The sequence below is a fragment of the Hemibagrus wyckioides genome, linkage group LG16 (genome assembly GCF_019097595.1).
Source record: "Hemibagrus wyckioides isolate EC202008001 linkage group LG16, SWU_Hwy_1.0, whole genome shotgun sequence".
Classification (NCBI taxonomy): domain Eukaryota; kingdom Metazoa; phylum Chordata; class Actinopteri; order Siluriformes; family Bagridae; genus Hemibagrus; species Hemibagrus wyckioides.
The window spans coordinates 11,491,800-11,514,629 of NC_080725.1; the positions used below are offsets into that span (position 1 = coordinate 11,491,800).

Consider the following 22,830-nt stretch of genomic DNA (forward strand, 5'->3'; position numbering starts at 1 on the left):
ATAGAAAAGCTTACGAGCGGCCATTTGAGTTCGAGTTTGATGCAGAAATGAAATCTATACAAATTGGCCTTATGCAGTATGACTTGGATGCAAAAGCCTGAACAGTTCGGCTGTAGCTCGGCTTTGAAACACGACGTGCTAAATTCCTTACTGGTGTAAATGAAATGACTTCCACTGTCCAGTTAATTACAGGGATGCAAGCTTTTGCACTCAGACGTCCTGTAATTTGAACCCTTATCTTAAACATTTTGTTCTTGACTGTTAATTTTGTACAATCCTGTCTTTAAAAAAAAGTGGCACATTTCAGTATAGAAAAGTGAGAAATATAACAGAGACGTGTCGATTGCACACTTTGTAGCGGCGGCTGTCGGGAAAGCTGCCTGAAACCCTGCTTCAGGTTTCAACCCTTGAAGGAAAAAAAAGAAGATTGACAGCACTCAAATGCTGATGTCTGAAAGAGGAAAAACATACATGTTCTGCCCAGTAAGAGCTTCTATTTATAGAACGATTGTGATTGTATATAGTACAGGAGCAGGGATTACAGATTTCTAGATGTGAACCGAAAGATAAAAAACTTCAAAGCAACATGCGAACGGAGGTTTTCCTCTTCTTTCTCCTCCTCCTCGTCCTCCTCCCTCTTTAAAGTGACAATTCCTGGCTGTCTGACGCTGAACACGACACCAAACACACTGGGGTAAACTTCCAGCATGCCAGGAGCGAGGGATGAGCTGAGAGGATGGTGGGAGAAGTGGAGGAGTGGAGAACAGAGGAGTGGAGAGGAAGTGCCATTTGCATGGAGGATTATTCTGGCTTTATTTTTCAGGCTGCTGTCTCTGGCTCTGCAAGCCAATCAGTGCTGGAAGCCACCTCCAGGGCTCATTGGGCACAAACACACACATACACACACACACACTGCAGTGCTCGGAGTCATGCCATCCTTCTCTGCACAGTTCTCTATTTCAAAATAACGAAAGAAAAACAAAGAAAGAGAGATGATGTGATAGTTTAGCGTTCCTGATTTGTTTAGCGATATCAAACCCTCGTCCGCCATTCGCACGCCTCCACCGCTCTAATCCGCCATGATCATATATAAATGAGTCTGCAGAGGGATGAAGGGATGAGAAATGGAGAAATGAGTGCAACTCTGATCTGGCCTTCATTCGATCGGAGGCCCAGCTGAACAGTAATCACCAGGGTTAGCAAACGGGATTCTGGCTCCAAATCCGGCTCCAGAGGCCCCGGACATCTCAATCATCCTGGCATCCCCGCGGATTGCAGGCTTCCAACCGGCTCTGCTTTATGAACGCTGCGTTATTGCAGGCTAACAGACCACGCACCATGCTAATGATGGATGGATCAGGTGCAGTCATGTGATATCTCTAGGCTTCTGATAACTGTTTCCCTGTTTGTGTGGGTTTTTTTTATTTATTTTTTTTATTGCTTCTTCATGCTTCCGTCACCGACATGATTCACTTTTTTGAACAATGACTTCATTCTGAGAAACATCACTTATACTACTAATATATCTGAGAAAGCTTTCAGTCAGATAAGAATTACATCTAAAACGTTTTCAACTAAAACCGCCAAATACACAGTAAAGCCTGGAAAAAAATCACATCCAATCATTTGAATCACGTCTAATGGTCAAGTCGGTCATTTAACTTTGAGCTACAACTTCCAAGTTCTGAAGAAAATCTAGATCCAAGATGGCCACCGTGACTGACTCTGAACTCATCATGTGTCTGTTATGAGTAGTATGAGTTTAACACAGCGAGTGTCAGAATCCACAGAAGTGTGTGTTCACATATACAGTGTGTTATACATGTAGTCATAAGCTTCCGCTCCTGCTTCGTAAACCTACCCTTTAAAAAGCAAACATCTGACACAAAACACTAACTGGCCGGGTTGCCAGGTCTCAAAAAAAATCCAACGGATTGCATTAAGAAACAGAGATATTTCTCACCCTTTTGTCAACTTTCAGAGATCAGCATGAAGTGCACAGATTTCTGATTTGCCATATTACATCACCTGAAACAAAGACTCTGTAATTCCATTTTTCATCTTTTCAGTGCAGCTTAAAACAATCATAGATTCGTAGACATTTTCTTCACTTTGTTTGTAGACCCATGAAGTATATGTATCTAATTTATTCTGATTATTTGCTTTAAAACAAGATCTTAGTGGCTCTGGAATGCTGTATAGTCCACAAACCTGTTATTGGTGTTAAAAAAAAAAAAAGCAACCCTGGCAACCTCCCCATCTGATTTTCCAGCTATTGATAGCTATATTGATATGTATAAAAAAAAAAAAAAAAAAATATATATATATATATACATATATATATATATATATATATATATTTATATATATATAGATATATATATAGATATATATATATATATATATATGTATATATATATATATCTATATATATATATATATATATAGATATATATATAGATATATATATATAGATATATATATATATTTGTTATATATATTTTGTATATATTTGTGTGTCTGTGTGCAGTTTTTTGGTAGATGATAGAGAAGTGAAGAGCTCACCCGCTTGAACCCCTCTGCTGTAAGAAACTTCAGCACAGGCGGCGGTGACAAATGTTGATTTAGTGACTTGCAGTGAAGCGTCGCAGTTTTTCAGTTCCACATAAACATCCTATACAGAGCTTTTAATCTGCGCTCAGTGTAGCTGCTGAATTATGTACTGACTCTCTGCCTCTGTGTACCTCTCTACTCCTCTCTCTTTCTCTTCACTTCCCTCTTTCCCTCTGCCTACATCACTCTATCTGTCTGTCTCTTCCACTCTTCCATCCCTCTCTCTTTCTTATTCTCAGTAGCTGTATTTTTTTGTGTATCTCTCTCCATTTTCGGTCTGTTCGTCAGTTTATTTCTAATCTGTCTCTTTTATGTTTCCCTTCTTTCTATCTGTCTCTTTTCTTTCCCTTCTTTCTATCTCACGATCACACTCTTTTCTTTCATATGTCTATATCTCTTTTATTTTATTGTATCGCTCTTTTCTATGCCTTCTCTCAATATTTACATGCCTGCATTTCTTTTTTTCCCCATTCTCTCTATCTCCATACCTCTATTCATTTCTTACCTCTTTTCTCTACATTTCTCTGTCTCTATATTTCTTTTTTCATTCCCTATCTCTACTTATCTATGTATCATTTATTCTGTTCTCCATTCTCTATCCATCTTTCCATTCTTTCATTTCTGTGAAAGATCTGTTTCTCTCCCCCTCTCTCTATAGCTCTTTTTTTCTTCTCTCAATCTCTGTATCTATCTCTTTTCTTTCTTTTTTCCCCACACTTCCTTGTTCCATCATTTACTACTTGTATCTGTTTTTCTTTCTTTCAGCATTTTCTTTTTTATTCTTTTTTTTTCTTTTTTTTCTATCTAACTCTCTCTCTCTCTCTCTCTCTCTGTCAATCTTTCACTTTATGTTTGCTTATCTGTCCATCTCTTTCTTGCCCTTACCTAGGTCTCAATATCTCTGTTAATCTTTTACTCTCTCTGCCTTTCACTTCTCTTTTGCTGTGCTCTCTCTCCCACTCTGTCTCTCTCTCTCTTTTTTTTTTTACAGTTGTAACAGGAGCTCCATTTTTTACATGTCACCTGGAATAATGTGTTATTTCTCTACATATTTTGGAGAGATTTACTGCAGCAGTAAAGTATTTTATGTAAAATTCACTCTGTGTCTCTCAGGTCTGGTGGTGAGGGAGGCGAGTATTGAGATCACAAGGCAGCAGGTGGAGGAACTCTTTGGCCTCGAGGATTTCTGGTGCCAGTGTGTGGCCTGGAGCTCAGCCGGTACCACTAAGAGCCGCAAGGCCCACGTCCGCATTGCCTGTGAGTCACACACACATACACACTCACATATAAACACACACGCACACAAAAACACACAAACACAAATGGAAAACTCTTCTTTAACCACAGTGGAAAAAGTCTTGGAGGATTTCTCCCGTTCTGAGGAAAAACCAGCCTTGGGGGCAGAGAAATGGCCCACACACTTCACTTAGTCTGAACAGAATGTGACCGCGTTGTCCTGTGCTTACATTCTTTCTTTTTGTGTATCTGCTGTCTGTACTGTGGTCACACAGGAAATACAAAAAACCACAAGCTATTGTCTGTTTAAAAGCTAGTTGCAGGAAAGCTGCACTTTTCCATACATTGCTGTGCTTTTTTTTCCGTCTTGAAGTTGCGTACGTGGCAGTTTCGAGATGCAGGATTGCTGTAACACTCTCAGTAAAGTCCAAGCCTTAAACCATTTTCAGAATGTCATGTAAAGATCTGTAAAGACAGAAAGACCACTTCCAAACTTATAGTTGATTTTATTCCTGCTGCTGGGTTACTTCCTTCCTTCCTTCTCCAAGTATCTTCTCCAAGCTCTTGAAACTGTGCTGGGAGTTCACACTAAGCCTTTTAATGGATATGCCATCCTGGACGAGCTGGACTACCTGTGATTGGGTTGCAGGTACTGCCTCATGGTAGAAGTATGGACAAGGAACCTCACAAAACACAAAACTAGAGACAAATCAGTCAAGAAGGATAAGGCCAATTGTCTGTGACTACCACATGCAAAACCATTTCATTTTTGGAGGTTGTCTTGCTGTTGCCTTTCCAGTGCTTCAGTTGTTACTTTCATTTGCACCAAATCAGGTCATTCACAATCACTTGTGACTGGACACAATGATATCCCTGACGTTTACTTGACTTGGTGTTACAGTGTGAAAATTAAGCATTCTCTTCGTAGGTATGTGGTGTTTAACATGTTTTTTTCAGCACAGACAGATTGTAGATGAACAGGATCCTGTTGCTGAATGATCAGCCTTGTTTTGTTTAGGGACTGAATAACAAACTGTAGCGTTGGTCAAAAGGTCTTGCCTGAAAAGCTGCAGGCCTTGAAAATAAATAAATTGAAAATAAATTATAAAGATTGTCATAATCCAATAAATAACAACATTTTTTCAACTGCTAAACTGTAAAGCTATAGGTGAAGCTGTGTCATTGTTTATTCAAGTGACAAGATGTCATTTATTATAATTCTTGAGTGCCTGAGTTCAACACTGAATTACTTTCTCATGTCACACTCCACGGTGGTGGTTAATGGCTCATATTAAAGTAGACACTCAAGGCTTAAAGGGCTTGTATTTGAAGTATTTCTGTTTCTACCTAGCCTACTAGGGGCAATATATTCATCGAAAAGTTCCAAAAACAGTTATTAAATCAAATAAAATCTTTGTTTATATATTATATTATATTATATTATATTATATTATATTATATTATATTATATTATATTATATTATATTATATTATATTATATTATATTATATTATGATATCAAACCAATTTTTACTCTCTGAGATCTGCCAAGTGCTTGTTCATAAACATTTCAAATTTGTAGGCGTTATCTTCAGTCACTAAAATTCTGGATATCCAAAAAAAAAAAAAAGTAAAAATAAAATAATTCATTTGTTTGTCCCGAGTGAAAATGACTGATAAGTCGATTTTAATTCCGTCGTCAGTAGGTAACACCAGTGAACTGCTAAAAGGGGTTAAGGGCCATGTTCAATATTTGAACTCTGTACAGATCTTTAATTTTGCTACTTGAATACAGCCCGATTCGTCTAACACAAGAACCTTTAAAAAATTGCAGGACTGTTTTTAGAACAGCCAGAGAACCATAAGCATAACCATAAACTTGTTAGCAAGAAAAACTCAGATCTACCATGGTGATGTAAAGGTCTAAAGCAAGCTAAATAAAACACATTAAAATAATAAGGTTATGACAGCAAAACACCAGAGGATTAAAAAAACATGAAAAGCGTGACATTCTGTACAGTTTTAAATGTACACTTAAAATGACAAGCTTAACTACACACAGCAGGTAGTAAGCTTCAGGTCGGTTATTATGGAAAACAATGTGGGTCAAAACAAATGGTCTATTCAGCCCTGAGAGGAGCGGGAGTGCTGTGCACGTCATGTGGGCGAGACGGCTGCATTGCAATGTGTCACTCCATCTTCATCTGCGTATCAATTCCTTGGCAGGTAAAGATGTTTATGCTTTCACGTCTGTGTGTGTGTGTGTGTGTGTGTGTGTGTGTGTGTGTGAATCAGTGTTTATACCTGACCGTGGCTAATGAGTTGGTGTGTGAGACACACACGTGCTCTCTGCTCTCTGCAAGATGAATCAGTCATGCTAGATAAACAGCACCGAGATGAACAAGGCTTCCATACAGGCTTATCTGTATTGTTTGGCTCCTTCTTTTTTGTTTCTGGGTTGTTTTTAAGCTCTTTTTTCTGTCTCTCTTCTGTCCTTGTGCCGAGACTAGACAGCACTCAATTCCGGCATTGTGTTGTAATCAGATTTCTGCAGAACAGCTCGAGTGCTTCATCTTCTCTTGTTCCAGCACTTTCCAGCTACTTATGGAGAATGCCATTATCAGACATAGGAGGCTTAGAAAGCAGGCTGATGAAAATGTCAAAGACGCAGGGCATCCAGGCACTGGAACTTCTGGCAGTTTTGAAGCCCCGAGATGATGTGTTTTCTCAACATCCGCAGTCGAATTGCAATGCGTTTTCAAGGAGGATAGTTTGTTCAGATGCTCAAATAAGTCGTATTTGAGAGGAAGCTCTGCATTTTTAACATCGGTGTTCACTTACAAATGTGGAAAAATGCTGCTTCTTTCATCCTTCAATAAAAAGAGCAGATGAGCCAATCTGAATCTGGAATGAGTTTCAGAGGTGCATTGAATGCCCCGCCTCCTTCCTCATGTCACATTCATAATCTTTTAGCTGTCATGTCTTCAGCTCAATCTGGTGATCAAGCAAAATTGGAGAAAGAACTGTCCTTATTTTCTTACTACATCTTAGAAGATGAGTGGCAGATTTTGTTCCTCCAAGCACATGGTGGTTGCAGTAAAACCCGGTATACTGTACGTAGGGACTCCAGTTTTGCTTCCCAACTCAAGCCTAAATGGTTGAAGGGCTGAAGATGCCAGCCCGTACCATGGCGTCCCATCTGAACCCGACACTGACAGGCAGCTCTTTGTGCCTCCCCCCTTATCTGAGACCGGTTTTGAAGTTCACACTGGAACATTTATGTCTAAGACATGATTCAGAACAGCAGGAAAGGGCGCTCTCTAGTGAGCGATTGCCTGCAGCCTGACTCATCTCTCTAATTGGCTGTGATCGGCTGCCTGCCATCACTAACCTTTCTTTCAGATCTGAATAAATTCCTCATCCGCTCCTATTAAAATCTCCCCTAGAGACTAGTGGGGGGGGGGGAATCAAGCCTCTCTGTCCATGTTGGAAAGACATTTTAATTAGCGGCTAAGCAACACTCGGCGTGATAAATAAGTGTGCATTTGTTGTTGTGGAATGGTGATCAATGTTAAAGCTATAAAGCGGGGGAGCTGTAACGGGGCAGTAGCAGTCGGATGGTGGTTATTAATTGGGGGCATGATTTGTGAGGCTGCTGGCATTCGGGCACTTTCAGGGTTTTAGAAGGGGAAGTTGTTCGATCCAGTGGGAGGGAGACACACACAAATGTGCTTTCTTTAAAAAAAAAAAAACAAAAAAAAAAACATGAGGTCAGAAAACTTGTCATCCAGTATTTTGAGAGAATGATAGATTGACAACAAGATACAAAGATGGAAAAGGGGAGTGACAGTAAAGAGAACAGTGAGTAACAGAATAGGACAGAGGAAGGGAGAGAAAAGAGGACAGGTTGTTCAGTTGCAGCCATTCCAGGTGGGACGCGATTAGGAAAGCGCAAAGTACGACGATTACTCACAAGAGGAAATGGTGCCTTTTCTCTTTCTCTGTCTTTCTCAGTGAACGAGTCAGAGTCATCCTTGATGTGGTTACGGAAATTCATTTTTAAGGGGAAGTGCGGGTTAGGCATTAGGAAGGGCACACTTCCTGATTTAAAGGTAAAAGTTAAGTCATGTCATCAGTGTAGGAGCGAGTGGTTTTACTCTTGCCTTTCAGAATTCAGAAAAAAACACCACAAGCCATTTTGATGCTTTCCATGGAAACCAAAGGCGAGTCAGAGATGCAGAGCTGAAGATCACATGTGGGGCACTTTGAAAGCTCTTACTCTGAAACTAAGAGTTTAGTCGTAAAAAAATCTAGAGCCTCATGCTGGCACTTTTCACGGCAGGAATGTGTCTCTACCCTCGAACCAGCTATTATGACTTTTATTGTTCTGCAGGTAAGATGCCAACATGCTCCCCTTCACCACAGCCATCCGAGACGCTGCCAAGCCTCACTTTGCAGCATCAGGATCAAACCGTTTAACAGGGGGATGGGTGGAAAAAAAACAAAAATGGATGGAAATAGCCCATAATTCAGCAAACTTGTGTAATTTAGCATGACAAGTAGCCAAACACATCCACTTAGAGTAATTGTCCTCATATGTGGAGTCTCAGCCTGGGTTTGTGCAGTGAATCGAGGTAGCTCCACAGGAATGTATCCTCAGGCCTCTTTCTTTACTTTCCTTTCTTTTTCCTTTCCTCCTTCCAGCTCCTTTGTCTCCCTAGGGATCATGTATTCACAACATGGGAAGTGAACTTTCATAGATTAAAGTTTTTTTTTTAAACTTATTTCTAAACATTCACCTCCTTTTGTTGCCCCCACACACACACAGCTACACAACCCTTCCTCGTGTTCCTCATGCCAAAGTAATCATTTTGTTTCTCACATCTCAGCTTTTAATTTCACAGCACGGATGTAGCTTTCAGCGTAAACGTGTTATTTCTGCAGCGATGTAGAACGAGGTTTTTCCTCCCTGAAGCTACACGGGTAGGTCAAGTGAAGCAGTTCTCCAAATATTGTGTCTTTGTGTACTTTTAATTGAAGTCAGGTTTATTATTCACCCCATTCCTTGGTTTAAATTTGAGGGAAAAAAACATGCAGCTTGGCTGAAAGCACTGAGGCTGAAATGCTTCACAATAAGCAAAATGGCCCCTACATCATTTGTCATTAATTTGTAATGGCAAAAGAACTTTGTGTTGTGCCACTACATATCACCAATGGCATTGTAATGCATTTTGTCCATTAGAGTGAGTAATAAATCCAGTGTTTTTTTGCCGTTTGCTTATTTCCACTGCCCCCCTTCATTCCCCCGAACATTATTCACCGCTCATATTTCTTCAAACTGCTGGAAGTGCACAAAAATATGGACGCCGCTTGTTGGAGAACCCCAAAGTGCTTTTACATGGCAGCTATCTGGCATCCTTCGCTGCTTAATGCGTCACCCTGTAGAACTCCAGCCAGTGGGCTTATTGTCAGTGGAACTGGGACAGAAGGAGGGAATAAGAGACTATTGAAGTAGGGACATAATTGCAGCAATCAGACAGACGTCCAGCCTCCAGCTAATCAATGAGTTGAGTAAACTCCAGGATGAGCTGCAGGTCCAAATAATGCAGAAAGTTTTACATTTCTCCCTCTGTTTTTAAGAACTGACTCAGACTAGGCAATTAGTGCTTAAGAGAGTTTAAAAAATCCAGAAGACAACTCACTAACTGCCTACATCTGATAAAAGCACCGAACTAAACTTTAATAAAAAAATGAAAAATAAAAAAATGGAAACTAAACAGTCGCTCGATTCACAGTGGATGCTGGTTCCAAACTCACACGTGAAGCAACACAACCAATTAATTCCACCCACACTGGTCCAGGGGAGTGCTAGAGGCCCCCGGGGGAGGAGGGGGGGCGCTGGCGGAAGGCCGTAATGGAATGAAAATGCTCATAATTGGAGCGAGTTGTTTAAAGTGCCAATCCCAATGCAGTGCGGCAGCCGGCTCGCCCAGGCGCCGTCGCCGCTTTAAAGTGGGACCCACTATGCATTATTACAGTAATGGCCCTCAAAGCATACGCCACTGACAGCGAGCAAACACATTTGGGTAGATGGAGGTGCGTGAGTGTGCTCAGTGTTTGCCAGAAAGGATGACACTTTGTGACAGAGGATGCCATTACGGTTTAACTTGACAAATTTTAGATTGCATCATGGGATGACTCAAGGTTTAGAAACCGAGTGACGGGGCAGCTGGTAAACGAAAGGGAGAAAAGATCCGCGCTGACATCCCACACAAACACTGTTTTGTAAGCGGAAAGCCGCAAGTCACTCCTTTTTCCTCGTATATAAGGATAAATGAAAGTCATGGAGCGGGCTCGGAGATGGGAAGCGCGCTCAGGCCTGTAGTGGTGTCACCAGTGTGTCAGTGCAATTAAAGCAAATAGAAAACGTGTGAGCTGCTGGAGGAACAGTGACTTCTGTGCACCCTATCTGTCTCTCTCAGACACACTCGCACACACACACACACACATTCTTCTCTCTATGTGTGTGTATGTGTTAGAGTGTGTCTGAGAAAGAGAGTCAGGCACGCAGTGGACAGACCCCTACAGGGCCGCGTCATGTCGCTAGCTCAGTCTGCACAGACAGGCTGAGCGACCCGCTGTTTATCAGCGCCCACACACTTTCTCCGCTGACTTTTCTCTCATTACGCAGGAAGCCAGAGGCACTGGTGCTCGATACTAAATTAGCCTTGGGTACAAAAACCTAGTGTGTGTGTGTGTGTGTGTGTGAAAGGGGTGAGTCTAAAATATCAAAAATATTGTATCACATACTTCAAGATTACTTCAAGATACTATGACACAATATACATTAATATACATTAATCAGCCATTCCATTAAAACCACCAGTCTAATATCATATAGGTCTCCCTGTGCTGCTAAAACAGCTCTTTACACGTAGATTAGACTTGTTTGTCCAGGACATCCCACAGATTGACATCTGGAGAATATAGAGGCCAAGTCAACACCATTATCATGGTGCATCAGGAGCATTATCCTGCTGAAAGAGAACACTGACATTAGGGAATATGGTTGCCATGAAGGGGTGTACTTGGTCTGTAACAATGTTTGGGTAAGTGGTACCCAAGGAACATCCACATAAAAAATCAATGTTATTTACTTTACCTGTCAGTGGCTTTAATGTTAGGGCTGAATTAATAATTACATCAACGGACGGTCCACACAAATATAGTAAGGCAGGATTTGTGTGTGTGTGAGTGTGTCTTTTTGTATCTTCACTGACCCAAGAACAGGTGACGTGCACTCCCGTGGCAAGTGCACTTCCACCACATAAAAAGGAAGTCCATCTTCCCCACTGTGACCATGATGAGGCTACCAGTCACACTTCTCAAGCTGTATTTTGGGAATATGGAATATGTTTCCTGCTCGCTCTGGTTGTTAACCAGCTACTGAAAAAAACAGCCATACGCACATAAATCTAGATCTGAAATGATAAAAACATCTATAATAAATCAACTTAGCTGAAAGTATTAAGCTAGCACAGAATAACTACTCTAACAGCACTATACAGGAATTCTGCATTTGTTAAACACAACAGTTTTTTGACCACTTTCCCTAAGGAAACCCGGCTGTGTTTTTCCCTAGAGGACAGAAACTCGCTTCTGAAAGTGTCCTTATCTCAGCCCTTTTTCTTTGTCTTGTTGAAATAGAAGTGGGAAAAAGGTGATCCTATCACATGTAAAGCAATTACTGTTATCTGTTTATTATATATGTATATGAAAGGCAGTCAGTGCACGTCCACTATAACAGTAATGGGTCAGATTGGATAAATCGTTTGAATATTAGACTTCCAGTTGTTCAAATGATCTTCCCAGAGGCTAAGCTTGCATTGTGGAGTGAACTCTATTGAGCTTTCTTTACTGAGAAAGCAGCGTTGTTGTTGCGGACCCCATGCTGGTGTGAGTGCTGCCGGACCGAGCCTAGTTTATTGCAGAAAGGTAGAACTGATTGGATGGCTGCCTGCTGTGTACGTTGGTGTGTCCACAGCACGTTGGTAGAGATTAGTAGCAGAGAGTTACCGCAGTTATTTTTCTCTCACTTGCTTTTATTCCCTTGTCAGCTTTACACCTTATTCTTCAAGTTTGTACAAGGTTCCCAAGCAAGGGTGAAGGACATTATTGTTCAGTTATTCAGTCAGCCAATCATGTGGTAGCAGGGCAACGTACACAATCATGCAGCTTAATTTACTGGTCACATCATACCTAGGGAAATAAGCGACCTTAGGCATGGCTGTTGGTGCCAGACAATTTGGTTTGTGTTTTTCAGAAACCACAGGATTTTCACAAACAACAAAAACTCTTTGGTAAGCGGCAGGTCTTTGGGATGAAAGAGGTCAGAGAAGAATGGCCAGACTTGTTCAAGCTGACAGTAACTCAGGCACTCTTTACAAATGTGGTAAGAAGAAAGGCATTTCAGAACAGGATGAAACTTAATGCAGATGGCCTCGAAAGCATCAGGCTTTCCACTCAAACAAGAAAAGGAATCTGAGGCACAGGCTCAGTGAAACAGGACAGTTAAAATGTCAATCTTTCTGTTAAATCATTTCATTTCATTGTCTGTATCGCTTATCCGATCTATACTCAGGTCACGGGGAGCCTGTGCCTATCTCAGGCGTCATTGGGCATCAAGGCAGAATACACCCTGGACGGAGTGCTAACCCATCGCAGGGCACACACACACTCTCATTCACTCACACAATCACACACTACGGGCAATTTAGAGACTCCAATCAGCCTAGAAGCATGTCTTTGGACTGTGGGAGGAAACCAGAGCACCCGGCGGAAACCCATCAATCACGGGGAGAACATGCAAACTCCACACACACAATGAGTGGAAGCAAGACTCAAACCCAGGACGCTGGAGGTGTGAGGTGAACGTGCTCTGTTAAATCATACTAATGTGAAATTGCTTGTTTTTCAGCAGTTTTTCTTTTTTTTTTTGGCCACGCCCACTTCCCAAATCTGATCCAGATAGTCATTGTGTTCCACACCTAGCATGCATGAAATTCTTTCCAGTTTTGGCTGCGCTCTGCACTTACAACATATGGTGTTCCCTGGGATGCTCAATTAGAAAACCATCCCCTGCTTGAACATCTTCAGAAATCTCCATCAACTCAGGGTTTGGTCTCTTATCTGTATAATTTGTTCATTACTCATAAAGATCCTGTCATAGGTTCTCTTTCAAATCTGGTCCAGAGAGTTTAGAGTTCTTGGTGTAGAGCTTGCTTGGGAGACTATTTGGAATAATATATCTACTTCATCTAAAAGTCTGGCTCATCAGTAAATACACAGTTGATACAGTTTATTCATAGAGTCTATATTACACCATGCAGAGCTTATTTGCTGAAACTGTCCAATGATAAAACTTGTAAAAACTGGAATACAAAGTCTTTTGCGGATTACATACATATGTTTTGGGAATGCCCATTCATCCTGAGTTTTTGGCACCATGTGGTAAATTTTCTTTCCATAGTTTTTAAGGTGGATATTATTATATGCCCAGGTTTACTTTTGTTAGTAGATGATTCTAACATCACTCTTAGTTTACATCAAAAGAGAATTTTAATGGCAGCATTGACTGCTGCCAAAAAGACTATCTTAAAAAAGTTGGTTTGAAGCAAATACCCACTTGCCGTCTGTCTGGCATTCCTATTTTTTTTTTTTTTAGATATTTTAATCTTGGAACATGCCATAGCCAGATTTCGTAAAGCTACACCTCGAACAATTAATTCTTGGACTACTGCTATAGTTTTTGTTAAAGACTTTACTAAGTGATTAGTTTTATGTTGATCGAAGCCATGTGTGTAATCACTAACTGTGTATGATTCCCCCCCTTTTTTGTTTGTTTGTTTGTTTACGTGTTCATCCTGTGAATTGCTTATCATTTGTTTTGTTCCCCCCTCCCTTTTTTTGTTCCCCCCAAACTCCTGAAGCATTTTATTTGTGTTTATAATTGAATATTCAATAAAAAGTTATTAGCAAAAAAAAAAGAAATTCTTTCCAGTTTCTCTACTGCTTTACAAAGAGAAAATGTGAAACTTAAAATCGAAACAGTTCAATCTTTTTTATACAATTCTGGCTTTCATCGGGCAGCCCCGAACAAGAAGGAGCCTCTCAGGTTTGTGATCCTAAACAGGTTGCCATAGGGTTCTCCTTCACGTGTTATTACCTCCTCCTCACGTCCTGACATCACGCTCTCCCTACAGAACATAATATATATGTAATGAAGCCAGTAGCTAGCCGAGTGAGACTCGCTCCTCTCTGTTCGCTCTATTCTCCTGCCGGCCTCTCACCTATTTCATCAAGTGCAAGAAAAGGGGGAGAACTATTGGATTTTTATTAGAGCGGTGCAAGAAATCCTTCGCTTTCCTGCTAGGCTGGCGTGGTTGAGCGCAGGATGGGAAGGAGATGGAGAGATGAAGAAAACCCGGAGGTGTCAGCCCCAGCCTCGGTCATCCATCACTGTCGGCCAAGCTAATTCATATGTGAGATCAGGTTTGAGGCCCGAGGTGACTCCGACCGCCAATCATACAGGTGAACAGGAAGATCAACCACTAGCAAGCCAGTTTGCCCCGCCTTCAAAACAAACCGCCCCCCTGGTAGCACTCTGCCACCGTGATTTGCTCTGAATGGTAATTCAGCATGTTTTTACAAAAGTTTGACAAGAAGCGACAAGGCTTCAAGTCCTCTTTGGTGTCAACCTGTCATAAAAATGAAAAAAAAAAAATCTAGACACTATTCTAAACATGTCACACGTTAATCAATCATTTCTCTCCAAAGGGATTACACTGTCCTGAATGGTTGGACAGGCAGTGGTATTAGTGTTAGTTTCTTTTTTTTGTCTTTTTTAAAGCCTTTCTGAGTCATTCTACTGTTGCTATCAGGGAGAAAGGGGTTGGAAGCCATTTGTCAAGCTGATCCCAGTCTGCTTGCAGAGATAAAGCGAATAAAAGTGTCAGCAGATAAACAGGAAGAGTAGTCCTGAGAATTCTAAACGTCAGATCCTCATGTCAAAGCGGAAATTTTATAGAGCTTGGATTCAGAAAACGTTTGCTTTTCTCACCTAAACGTTTACGTTGAAGCTTTGGGGAAGTCTTAGAAATCTACGTCCCCAACATTGTGAAACAGCTTTCTAGAAAACCCATCACTATAAATAGCTGCAATCAGCATGTACTTCCTTTTCTCCATCATCCTAGCAGTGACATTGCTGTACTGGAGCTGAAAGTCAAATTTGGATCCAAGGAACCTGGGGGGGTCACGGAGCAGCGTGGTGCATCCCGAGTGAAAAATATCTTTATTCCAGCAGGTGTAGCCGAGTCAGGGAGGAAGCTGTGGACAGATTTATGAGAACCTGAGAGGAAAAAAGGACATGCCGACATAAATATTGGATCCGTCCTCACCTTCTAATGACAACTTTCCGGAGTATGGCATTCTTGAAGGGCTGAGTTTGCCTCCTCTTTTTTTTTTTTCCCAAAGTACAGCATTGGCATTTGGCGTGCGTGTTCAATTACAAGCTTGATTTCCGGGGTATAAGATGCAAGTGCTCCAGAGAAGAGTGTTACATATAAATAGAAAAATTTAATTGCATTCCTGATGGGGTCGGAAAAGAGAATATAATGCATCTCTGGAAATATTTTGATGAGTTAAAAGGAATTACGCAAGGAACAAGCGTATTTTAGCTCTTTCAGATGATGGCGCTTGCGGTGAGAGTCGGATTTCATTTGATGCGTGGTTTTATCTGGCATTAAAATTACAAATTCAAAGTCATCCTAACCTTTAGGAAATGTGTTTGCATGAGGAAAAAAAAAAACAGTTTAATGAAAACATGCGAGTGCTATTGCATCAGAAGATATAACAGCCAATCGTGTTCCAATATGCAAATTAGAGGTCATGCAGCAGGGGAAGTGAGGGGTCATGTGTAGGACTGGGGGAATTTCTCATTTGCATATTCATAGACCTTTGATCAAAGCCTCCCTGCCTTCCGGGAATTTCACATCAGGTAAAATACAGAATAGAAAGAAATTATAGTCATGACATACAGTCATTGGTACATTGATTTTTTGGACTAAGTACAAGTATTTTGGTACTATTTTGGTCAATGTTAATAATACCAATACAGATGAGTTTACATCTTAAATGAATCGGCAACATCAGAGCTATGTTTATGCTTCTCAGTTTACATAATGTCCATTAACGCTAGGCTAGTAGGCTCATTCGTTTTTTTTAACAATGGACATTGTGTTTATAGAATATATAAATATATATTATAAATACATAAATACATATATAAGTTCAGATGATAAATTTAAAATGTAATTTTTTTCCCTAGCTTGCAAGAGATGATGGTGGTGAAAAAAACCTCCCTAATACTGGATGAGGAAAAAACCTTGAGAGAAACCAGACTCAAAAGTGTGCCACCAAATGGTGTGACTATAAATAATTTCCCTGCTATAACTGTGTACGGACAAATAGTGCAATTCTGGTTATAACATAAAGTCTGTCTTGTTGAAGTTATGAACTGTTTACTGATGACTTGAGTGCAAAATTGTTCATATCAAATGTAGTCCTGAAGAAATCTCCATGATTTCTATAAAGTGCTAATTTATATAATGTTAGCTTGGTGATTTTAAGTGAAATATATTAGCTACATTAGTTATCTTAGCATCCTACAACCTGGCGTCCTCATACGAAGACATCACATTTTTGGTTGTGTGTATCATAATACTTGATTCTTTGTAACTGGAACCTGTTGTATATAAAAAGAAGTGGCTTCATGTTCAAAGATAATTATCTGGTTATTATATTTATTGGTTCCTCCTAACCCCAAATAGGTAGAAGAAATACCAAATAGGTAGAAGAAATCTAAAATGCAAGCTCAGGTCTTAGGAGGTTAAATTGAGTTAGGTTGCACTGGAATAGAATGAGGTTTGTTTTAACTTTGTTTTCATTGTGTCTGATTATCTGCTTGATCAATTGATCGGCAAGATATGCTGTTTGTCTTTTCACCCACCTTGTGTTATCGGTAGACTTTTTCATGTCTGGCTGGTTTGCTACTTGTGCTGAGTTTTATGACTGTGATGATTTTATCATGAAGTTTCCAGATCACCGTCATCTGTTAAAAGAGTAATGTTTCAAAGCCATATACAACATTAATTTCTAACATGTCTGTATGTTCTTGTTTGCCAGATCTCCGAAAATCCTTCGACCAGGAGCCATTGGGGAAAGAGGTGTCTCTTGAACAGGAAGTGCTCCTCCAGTGCCGTCCACCTGAAGGAGTTCCTGCTGCAGAGGTGCGTCATCTTGACCTCATGCTCTCCTGTAGAACACAAAAAAACAACACAGCAGCACTCTGCTGATGAAGTTTATATCAAATTAGAGGCTGCCTTTTGTTAGCGGAACAAAAGGCAAGCCAAAGTCCATGGTAGCTGACGAGCAGATAACTAAATCACTAAGCCTAAATGTCAGACTTTGTTTAGAAACATTTGCCTCAGTGGCCACCTGTTAATCTGTATTTAGCTGCATGGGACATATTGATCTGGACATCGATTGTACCTGCAGTGGACTGTCAGATGAACTTGGCCTAACTATACCAGAAAGTTCCAGCTAAATAGGATTAATTCACGCGTCCTTTTTTTTTTGCAAAGCTTTCTGGGTTCTTTGAAAAGAAAAGAAAAGAAAAGAAAAGAAAAACTCTTGAAAGGAAAGCATGCATCTTTACGATGACAAGAAAAAAATATGATTTAAAACCCTTGAGCGCAATGACGAAAGGCCACGTTGCACCCCTTGAGTACAAATTTATGGAAAATCCATGAGCCGGGTGTCCTCCAGGCAGGCTTAACCAACCAGACGGACAGAATTGAGAGGAAGGTTTACCATTACATCCTCAGGCTCTGGGTTTTTTTTTTTTTTCCTTTCTTCACCATTGTCATAATCATCTTAACACGTGTCACCATTAACTTTATACCATCTACTCCAGTAATACAGGGATGTTGCATGGGAGCGGGTGTGTGTTCAGAACAACGGCACAAAGAAGGCACCATTATGCATTACATTACAGTTCGTTATTTCTGATTTCTTTTAAAAGGTCCGTAACAAAAAAGGCGTTTATGAAGAAAAAAAATATATATTGCCGGCTCAAGGCACATTTTCTGCAGTGGTTTAAACGGATGGCTCGGTGCAGATAAGAAGCTCTTTCAAGCCCTGTTGCAGCTTTTGAAATGTAGCTCTGGATATTTCCCTCACACTTCAGATGCTCGTGCAGAATTGACCATCTTACGTCTCCTCCGTCGTAGTCGAACACGAACATTAGCACATTAGTAATGCTAATAAGCCTGCTAATATGCGAGCTTCTTCTTTGTTGATGATACACGGACGAGACATTTCATAATGTTCACTTTACTACTTATCACTAATCACTGATCCGATCCATTTATTCTAGATTTTGTTGTAAGGAATAAAAAGGTATAATGGTGGCATATTCTTTAATTAATTTTCTCTATACTATTACTACTTCCACTGTACTTGCAATATGATAATAAATATATTATATGTTTAATACAGGTTGGATGTAAAGTGGAGTTACTGTTGCCACACCAGAGCTGAATATTTTCCAGTTTCCAGCACATCCTGGACTATTTTTATATTCCCTTAATACTATAGCACTTTGTCACCAATTACAATGTTTTATTTATTAACGACTGTCGAATACTTTTTATCCCTTTGCAGTTACATTTAAAATGTTGACGTGAGCTTTAGACAGTTGTTCCCTCACCAGCCTCAAATAATGCAGCTTGTCATGTTACCAAGAAAACCTGAAAACTTAGTGGATGGTTGCACACCGCTGACACCGGAGACTTCCACAAACGTTACATAAACATCTAACAGAAACCATCCTGATAAACTGACTGATAAAGTCAGTTTAATTATGAATGAACTTTCTTATTTGTATATTTGCGCCAGCCAGAATCATGGTTGGATAAATACAGCCATAAAAACATGACCTACGCTTTCACATCAGTGAGGACACTTTATGAATTGGGTCTAAAATATCAAAAAAGAACTGGTCTTTTGTACTGTGCCTAAGCAGGTGTTGTTATCTTTCACAGGTTTTTGGTCTTTTTAAGTCCGTCATACAGTCCAGGCAATGGTTGATATCCAGCATCTGTTAATATTTCACTCCTTAATGATTATATTCTCAATGAACAATATTTTTTAAAAATTTTACCCTTAAACAATGCAACCACTGTTTACAAAACACAAAGGGTTTCTGTGACTGTATCACAGAATCACACAATATGAAGCTGAAGCACTGTTTTAGTGTGATTTGGTGTCTGTTGCTAAGCATCCAAACATAACATACTAACACCACATCATTTCACACCGTGACAACCCCATGCCAATTTTAGAAAAATTAGAAGTGTGAAACGTTCCTCTACCCGGGGTTAAAAGCGGGGTTTAGAGCGATGATAACCCGGGGTTAAGAGCAGCATGAAAAGCTTTAGAGTAGCCACTGTTACTATAGAAATGATAAAATATTAGCGCATTAATATGAACCCAGGATTTGAATTACAGCCAAAACTACTGTAAGAGCTGCCGTCAGAGAAAAATGCTCAGATTCAATCAGATTCAAAAGTTCAAGCATAGAACTGTGGTTCAATGCAATGCAGCAACTCTAGGTCTGAAAATCGATACTAATATTTTATATATATATGAATGTTCACACGTAAAAGACATCTTCCAAAGTTTGAACTTTGCGATCAGAAGCGTAACCACTGAAAACCGCTGCTGGTCATTCGTCTAACATTTTATAACACTTTATTACTCTCAGTCTAAAATGACCCTGAAGATAATCTGTGTAATAGAAGTAGCATTTTAAAAACGATGATCCATGTTCATTAGAGAAAAGAAGCCAAGGCCATAAGGCTTTAATGTGTTAAATATTTAATAAATGAAACCTGTGCCTGGCTGAATGTCTCTGCTGAGTGCTTGAGCAATTGTATTAATATCACTGAGATGATATTCAGGTCATTTTGACCTCAGAGTAATGAGGTGAAAGAAATGAGTTAAAACCAACACCGCTGTATGCTTGCTGTTTTTTTTTTTTTATTTTGTTTTCATGACATTCAGTCTTTTATTTACACTCCCTCTAAACACACACACACACACACACACACACACACACACACAGCGTCAGGAGGATTGCTGAACATGCCCATTTCCATTTGTATTGTTTAGATTGCTAATTAAAATTGAGGATGGAAAGCCCTTAAGTAATTCTACCTGCTTACAACACATAATATTCGTACTTTACCTGGAATAATTTCCTTTACTTCTACTCAATTCCATTTGCATGAAAATAAAACAACTTTTTACTTGTAAATTTAGACCCTCCAGCTGCTCTGTACAAAGCTCATTATCATGACCAATCCATTACATTTCTGTGTGCTTATTAAGTTCTTGGTTCTCATAGGTCAGAAGGTCGGAAATGCAGGTTAATACAAACTCTTATTGAAATACGTTACCGTTTCTATAGTAACGACTTGCACTGCACATAAACACCATAACTGTTGCTATGGTGACAGCTTCTGAGTTCATAAAAGGCGTCTCCAGTGTCAGAGCTTGGTGAACCTGCAGCTTTAGTTGATATAGAAATATTGAATTTCTTTTAATAGGTATTACATTATTTTTTAAAAAATGAGAATTTTTGTTTATATTGAAGCTTCTGAATTCAAACAAACAACTTTTATACAAATTGAGACTTAATGTTATTAATTTTTTTTTTTTTTTTTTAAATATTAAAATGATGACCTTTTGGTTGTTTGTTATTTTTCAGGTTCAGAGCTTGGTGAACCTGCAGCTTTAGTTGATATAGAAATATTGAATTTCTTTTAATAGGTATTACATTATTTTTTAAAAAATGAGAATTTTTGTTTATATTGAAGCTTCTGAATTCAAACAAACAACTTTTATACAAATTGAGACTTAATGTTATTATTATTATTTTTTTTTTTTTTTTAAATATTAAAATGATGACCTTTTGGTTGTTTGTTATTTTTGATACTTTATAAACACTTCAGTATTAAAGTATCGACGGATTGAAGTGTAATTTTGACTCTTAGTAAAATTTAATCCTATATTTAAACTTTAATAAATATATTTTTTTTCATCCTAATTTTTTTCCTTTTGATCGAAATTTGCATATCTGTTGGGTATTTTGAACTAAAATATATTTGAGGGATAAAACTGCTTTCTGGGTGAAATCAGAGGGATGTCAGATGCCGATTTGAAAGTGGAGAGAGTGAGAGCGGTTATTTGATGTTGCTCTGAGAAGGGGCCTCGGCTGACCTGGAAATGGGCAGTTAAGTGACTGGAACTGCGGAGCCTCCACAGCTGATGGAAGTGCTGACAGTACTAAGCGGGCCATAATCAGTGGGGAGCTGTTCACCTCTGATTTTAGAAAATGGAGAGTGCTTTCTTGTTTAAAAAAGAAGAAGAAGAAGAAGATGTTAATGCTGGAGCAACACCTAAGGCAAACCTAATTTAGCATTTCAGATACTAAAAATGCTTTAGATGCATCAGGAAATAATAATAATAAAAAAAAAAAAAAATTAAAAAGGTGTTTATAGAGATTACCTGCAAAGAGGCTATAAAAAGATGAACAGAATTTAATTCCAGCCAGCAGGCTGTGTATTGCTTTTTTGGTCAGAGCCAAAGCAACATTTTTGTTCAGCTACGTGCGTGATTGATGTCTGTCTCTCTGTCGGTCTCTCTCTCTTTCTCTCTCGCTTCGTCACGGCGGATCTTGCAGCGAGGGTGCATCCAGCCAGAATGGCCGTAATGAGAAGTCTAGCAAGCCAGGAATGAAATTACACAGATCATGCAATGCAATAAGGACTTGTTGTGTCTTCAGCGGTGTAAACAGCTCGCCTCAGGGCGAGAGCGAGTACACAAGTCCTTCGTCCTTCTCCACACACACACACACACACACGTCCACAGCAGAATCCCCTGTGCAATGACATCTAGCACATTTTGCTTCTGTCTCTCTCTGTCTCTCTCTCTCCCTCTCTCTGTGTCTTTCATCCTGCTAGGCAATTACATCTGAGGTAAGTGACAACAAGCTCGGAGTGAGCGTTAAAAAACGAGACGATTTGATTTACTCCCCTCGCCGTTCTTTAATGAGATTGGCAGAAACGTTAACGTAGACGCTGAGAGGTGGTCAGCAGCTTAGGAAGTTGACGTTTTTTAGCAGGGAGCAGGACAGGATTGGTTCATAGGCTAGTGATAGCATTGACTCTGTACATCTGCTGCCCTGTTGGCATGTCTGAGTGCCAGGATCTGGCTGGGAAAAGCAGCAAGAGGCAGAAAGTGCACAGAATCGGACAGAGCCGGGGTTAGTGCCGCCTACCAGGCCTGTCAGCTCAAATCAGCTCCTCAGGACGCTGAAGGATCTTCAGCATGACTAAACTAGAGGTGTGTTTTTGGTGGCACGTGGTGGCATTTGTCATTCCGCCAGATTAGCACCTCATCTCTAGGTGAAGGAGTAAATTCTGGCATTGTGGTTGCTTTTTGTTTTTTTCTGTAACAGTTAAATCGTGCTATCACTGTTCAGAGGAAAGTAGCCAATGCATGCTCAAAAAATCACCAGAAGTCACCGGATGACATCATGGACATGTTTGCATATTTATTGAATAGCCATTATCATTTGCATAACTAAACGTATTACATGGAGGAGGTTTTCTGAAAAGACACTAAATAGAATATAGTTTTATTGGAATAGGCAATAAGTCTGGATATGACCTGGTTTCCTGTGGAGGAAAATCTGTGAGCTTAATGTCAGAGCTACAGTTATAGAAAATTAATAAACAACCTTTGACTAACTGTTCAAATTGAACAGTGCTGTGAATCAGTAGATTGTAAATTATTTCT

At 39.8% G+C, this 22,830-nt stretch overlaps 1 protein-coding gene across 2 annotated transcripts in view; it reads left to right on the top strand.

Annotated features, from left to right (window-relative positions):
* Positions 1 to 22,830, top strand: part of unc5cb (unc-5 netrin receptor Cb) — a 139,067-nt gene that overhangs the window by 71,782 nt on the left and 44,455 nt on the right. For both annotated transcript variants that reach the window (XM_058412370.1, XM_058412371.1), the window contains exons 3-4: positions 3,727 to 3,870; positions 17,092 to 17,195. In XM_058412370.1, coding sequence (XP_058268353.1) covers positions 3,727 to 3,870; positions 17,092 to 17,195 — 248 coding nt within the window. The remainder of the gene's footprint in view (positions 1 to 3,726; positions 3,871 to 17,091; positions 17,196 to 22,830) is intronic.